Raw genomic sequence first — 5803 nt, forward strand, 5'->3', positions numbered from 1 at the left:
AGTTGTCATTGATCACCTCTACATGCCTAAATACATTTAATTGCAGCCATGCGATTGGCTGATTAGCTATTTGTGTTAACAAGCACTTGAACGTGTGAATCTAATAAACTGGAAAGTGAACATAAGTGCTTACACATTATATGGTATTGGGTGAATGGGGAGGGTTTTGGTCAGTGTTTTGCATTAGCAAACACTTTTAAATTATGAAACAAACATATAAATATGCAACAAGTGATATTTTGATGATACCTTGAGCAGTATATACATAGTGTAAATAAAAGTGCGGTTACGAATTATTTACTTTGGAACTGGCAGATGAAAGGTAAGGGGATGTTGCAGAAGAATGACGTGAGAAAATATCCCGGTCCTGTGGCGTTCCTCTGAAAAGCAAAACAGTCGGTCTGAGCGGCTGGCAGCAGGGCGGTCACGGCGTCTGTTTGATTGTATGAGGAACCGTCAGACCAGAGAAGCTGGCCCTCCTCCTGTCGGGTGAGAAAGGGAGATGTTATGACGTGAACAAACATGACAGACATCATCAGCTCATTGTCATTAAAGTATCGAAAACAAACCTCCTCTCTGAGAGGCGGTTTCAGGCTAATGAGTTTTTGTGCTTCCAGTGACCACCTGACCTTTCTGTAAAAACCCTATAAGAAGCATTGTTTAACCTTTTATTTGTATACATGTTTTCACTATAAATTTAAAACTCTCTTGGCTTTTTTCTCCAACCATATTATATTGAGAGATCTTTGGTTTGTTTATTTTTCCTCACACTCTCAAAGTGGTCTCAAGGGCATGTGTGACATCAAGTGTGGTACATCGCCGTGCAAGAAACTTTAATTAAACCGCAGGACGGGTTAAAGCTTGAGTTCTTTAAGTACACTTAACATTAATAGATACCTGACACCAACGTTAGGTACTCATACTTAAAATGTTTAATCAAAAATTTGTTTTGACACATCCTCCTTTAAATTACTGTGTGCTCAATTATTCATGACAACTCTCAAAGGACACTTTGTTTGAAAATCAACATACACCTCATCTGTAGTGATGGTGTAAAAAGGAGAAATCAATTAAAGTCAAAACACAAAGTTATTGTTTAGTATGTCAGGATGAAATGGATTAAAATCCGTTTCTGGGATAAGGATACCTGCTGGTCATTAAGTCCAGTCCACAGCAGCAGCAGGTTGTTAAGGGTCAAGAGGTGAGAAGTAATAAAAACCAGATCTTCTGAGCTCTTCAGGTCAGCCAGGTGACTTCCAGCTGCCAGATTAGTGCAGCTTTGTTGAGCACCACTCCACGTCAACCCGGTTTTTCTCACACTGAAGCAGCTTCTCTCATTGGCCAACCAGCCAGATGGACACTGAGCTGGAGAGACATGTTATCATCAGACTAAATGCAATCAAGCTGTGGTCATGTGATTCCAATAAAGTGGGCAGTTGTACAATACCTGTTTCAATAAATATGCTGAGTCTCTGCTTCAAGTTCATATTAAGCCGTTTCAGGAATGCAGCCACCACAATTTCAGCCTTGAAGTGCGTGCCAGGCTTGAGGCCTTTCACTGTGTACTGGGACTTTATCTCTGAGGAATTTATGTTGAAGATGTGTGCGATGGAGTGTGTGGGCATGTTGTATAAACTTAAGGTGGATAGATTCTGCTGTCTGTGTAGTTCCCAAGTCAGGAGGGCAGTAGTGGTTGTGGTGTATAAATTAATGGACGACCGGGACACTGGTGCTAGGTAGACAGAACAAGGGGTGAGATGCTGACATTATTAACCTCGCTACACAACAACCAGGATTGTCTATATTCGGAGTTTGCAGAAACTCACTGAAGTGAAAGGTCTTTGCCTCAAGCATGGTGTCATTCCTGCTGGCTCTCAGTGTGATGTTATACCCCATTTGGTCCTCAGCCATTCGCAATGATATCTTGCAGTCAGGAGAGCACGCTGTGTGATCAATGAACTCCACATAGACCTGCAAAGATATTGTGACCACCAAAAGTCAAACTAATGTATTTGTTTCTCAGATGAAACTAAAACTCAAAATACAGATACAAATCCAAAAAGCCAACTTTTTTACCTACGAGTTGGTAAAACTTGAAATTAATGTTAGTTAGCACAACAATGCTAGACAGTTGTTTGCTCCAAAACAAATTGGTGAGTTGTTAATGCTTATAACTTTAAGTTGTGGTTCAATACAAGGGACAACAGTTGTACTAAATCGTATTTCGTTGTTGTGAAATGTGGGAAAACCAACTTTCAGAGTTGGCACTTCAAGTCTCATTGTGGCTAGAGTTGCTGTGTACACAGGTAAGTTAAGTGAATTAAATTAAGTCAGTCAATCAAGTCAATGATACAGGAATTTTATTATGAGTAGTGTGTGCAGTACGTTGTAAATTAATGGAGAAGGTGACCTACCACATTTTCAGTATTTAAACACAAACAGCTTCTCAGCTTCTTAGCGCGTTGGCTAAAGCTAGCGGCTAACTGATGCTAGCGGCGCTGCATCAGTTAGCCGCTAGCATCAGTTAGCCGCTAGCTTGTCTGGGAAAATTCCATTCAGTTATCTTCTGACTGGTTGGTATTGTGTTAATTCATGTCTGCTAACTTGCTACAAGAGTCGTTGTCATTAGTTGCCATTTCTGTCGTCTTTTAAAAGGACTGGTGGCGTTACTACACAGTGGCAAAATCTTTTATGCAATTCTTTATTGTTTCAGACATCTGACATCACTGCAGCATTGAAGGACTTTCCCTTGTAGCTCTGTGACAATCAGGAGAAGCTCTTCAGGAACTGTCTTGTGAGTGGTTATAAATAGTTGTTATTATAGTGTATTTATAATGATGTAGTCAACATTGACGTCAACCATTACCTTCCCGTCCTCCTTGTTCCTTCCTCTTTCCCAATGTCCAGAGTGTCTTCAATAGTTGGACTGTCCTCGCTATGACCTGATGTAGCCTAATTGATGTCAGTTAATGTGTAGCTATATGTGTTCAGTTTTGGTTGTGTGGATGGAAATAGTTATGTTAAACTCATAATTGATTCTATTTGGAAATTATTGTTTTTCCAATAATTATTTTAGTAATAATAGCTTATTCTGATTCAGAATGACTGCAGTTTGATTTGTTGGTCTTTTCCTGTCTGTTAACACAAGGACACTGGCCCAGAAGAGGAGCAGACGAAGGGCCTCATTGTGGGTATCCTCACTGTATTGGAGGATGACGGTGCGTCCCTGCATTGTGTCCTGAGTGTTGCAGTTGTTGTGGAAGACGAGAGTGTCCTTCAAGATCTGACTGACTCCAAAAAACAGCTTTTGCTTACCTCTTTGGACTGATCTGTGCTTTAAACATGAAGAAGGTTAGGAGGGTTTTCATGGAACTTGGTACAGACCTCTCTGCAAGAGTCAGATCCCTCAAAAACAAACTCCTCCAGTGAATCCACGAGAACTGATAATGTTGGATCTGGAATTGTTGACCTCTAAAAGTTCCCTTCTGTCCAGCCATCATCATGTTAATTTATTCTTCCTGTTTCTCACTCCCGCTGGATTGCATTACATATTACTTACATATTTTACACTTTATTGGGTTTTTCTTGAACATGTTACATGTTAAGATGTTTGTAAATGTTGTCACATGGTATTGAGCAGTGTTACAAAAACATTTGCTTATTTTGAGACTGGAAGTTCTGGCGCTCAGTAACCTTGTTAACAGCTTTATTAGATTCATAGTTGTGTGTCATAGTTGTTCTGTATGGTCTTGTGTACATGACTCATGTTTGATCTTTTATCTTGGTTTAGATTACTCAGTCTCAAAGTTTGGAAGTATGCAATGTAGCGCAAATTGACTGCCATTACTGGGACAATTGGGTCTCATTGGTTTGCAGCTAATTTGATGCAGCTTCAGTTTAAATAAAACAAATGTTTTGAATGTTTATATTGCATCTGTAATTATTTACATTTGATAAGAAGTTATTGGTTCTAAATGATAAAGTTGAGTTACATTATTACCTATTGCAGTGAGCAATTTTAAATTCCTGTTGAATTATTCTGCTATACTAACGTAAACAAATTAAAGTGGGTTCTCTGTGTAAGAACAGAGTTATTACAGTGTAAAATTATAAAGTTATACAACTTACAGGAGAGTTAGTAGAAGTAACGATTAAAAGTTATGACAATGTAAAATTCTAAGTTAGTATAACTTGAGTTGAGTTGACAAAAATCAGAATTCAGAGTTGAGCAACTGCAAAAGCACAACTATTTAGTTTTTAGTATTTAGTAAAATTTTATCGAAGTTCGTTGCTTTGAAATTTTGAGTTCACCCAACTAAACTGTTCTTTTGATATTTTCTTACCAGATGGTAGCTCGCAGATCGGGAAGTGACTGTGTACCTGTCTGCATCTTGAATGGATGGGAAAGGCTGAAACACAATGTCAACCTCAACAGGGTTTGAATTCCGATCACAGGTCAGCAAGACCACCTAAGACAGGAAAACTCATATAACTGTTTGGTAAATATAAATTTTAGTACCTAAATTGTTAGGTGTCATGTGCATTAAATGGTATTATAAGATTCACGTTGTCCAGGCCCATTTCTTACCTGACAGAAGCCAGCAAGTATCCATAGACGCACCGTTTGACCCATTGGAAATGCTAATCCATCTCATCCAGGACGCCTTCCAGCAGTCACGGATCCACCTGGATACACACAGTCACTTCCACGGCAACAACAACAAAAAAACAAAAAAAACAAAAAACGATCCTAGCTGTGCTTTCAACCATCCGTAGCTTTATATGAAAATCCAAGACAGCTGTGCGTAAACATCAGTCGTGGAAAGTCCCCAACTATTTGGGTTCGCTGACGCACAGCTCAGCGTCAACAAGCGAAGGGTTTGCAACTTTTTAAATCTAAATTGAAAGTGAATGGCAACTAGTTAGGTATAAAGTTAGGTATAATTTAAAATGGGAACTCTCTGTTGGATTTTACTTCATTTTTACGCGGAGCCTGGAATTTGAATCCAGCGCGCACTCAAAGCCGTTTTAATGGCTGTCTCCCCCCCTGAAAATGAAGTCTTGTGTGTAGGAGGAGGCAGCGTGTGTGAGAGGAGAGAGAAAGAGGTAGAGGGAGGTTGTGCGGGTATACAGCATTTTGTTCTGCCTCTTTGTTAGGATAAGAGCAGTTCACCATGACAACCACGTTCCCATGATCACTCCAGCGCCAGGCTCCTGAGGAGAGGAGAGGAGAGGAGAGGAGAGGGTGGGGGGAGGTGGCGATGTGGGGCATATTGATGGGAGGCAGAGGGGGATAAGAGATGTGGTGGCGCTTTAAGGGCAATTGAGATGTGTTCAGTGGGCAAAGCAGCAAGCGTGGCGCCTCTGTGTGAGCAGTGGTCACCCACTCAATCCCACCAGACAGGCCAGAGATTTTTCCTTTCACGGCTCCATTTACCATCTAAAATAAGCAGCAAATTGTTCATAGCATTTCAGTGGTGAGGATGGCTTGGCTCAGAGGTGGGGGTGTGGTGGGAGCGCTGGCCCACGTGGAATGACAGGAATGTGAAAGGGAGAAATGATTGACAGACAAAGAGCTGACTCCACCGAGGGGGTTGTGTTGTGGAGGGGCGACTCCCACTTGACAATAAGCTCTCAGATGTGAAACATAAACACATGTCAGCGCCACTGATGCTGAATCAGGACGAGCTTGTGGGTGTAATACGGCTCTGAGGAGGAGAAATTGCAAGTGGGTGTGAGGAAGGACACACTGTAGGTCAGGGAGACAAGTGCCATTTTTGCAATTATTTAGACAAAGACGGTG

The 5803-nt window shown here is 40.9% G+C and overlaps 1 protein-coding gene and 1 long non-coding RNA gene across 2 annotated transcripts in view; one reads left to right on the forward strand and one right to left on the reverse strand.

The window, feature by feature from the left end:
* The window catches only part of ptprq (protein tyrosine phosphatase receptor type Q), a gene marked incomplete at its 5' end in the record, with an annotated part of 36824 nt that extends 34829 nt beyond the window's left edge, over nt 1-1995 (reverse strand). The window contains 4 exons of the mRNA XM_047595862.1: nt 302-482; nt 1148-1365; nt 1448-1732; nt 1827-1995. Coding sequence (XP_047451818.1) covers nt 302-482; nt 1148-1365; nt 1448-1732; nt 1827-1995 — 853 coding nt within the window. The remainder of the gene's footprint in view (nt 1-301; nt 483-1147; nt 1366-1447; nt 1733-1826) is intronic.
* A 523-nt stretch (nt 1996-2518) lies between these two features.
* LOC125015323 lies at nt 2519-3918 on the forward strand. The gene is made up of 3 exons (XR_007113584.1): nt 2519-2573; nt 2714-2794; nt 3149-3918. It is a non-coding gene; the product is annotated as an uncharacterized LOC125015323 (long non-coding RNA).
* Nucleotides 3919-5803: the final 1885 nt, after the last annotated feature.

Source organism: Mugil cephalus, chromosome 10, assembly GCF_022458985.1.
Source record: "Mugil cephalus isolate CIBA_MC_2020 chromosome 10, CIBA_Mcephalus_1.1, whole genome shotgun sequence".
Taxonomy (NCBI): domain Eukaryota; kingdom Metazoa; phylum Chordata; class Actinopteri; order Mugiliformes; family Mugilidae; genus Mugil; species Mugil cephalus.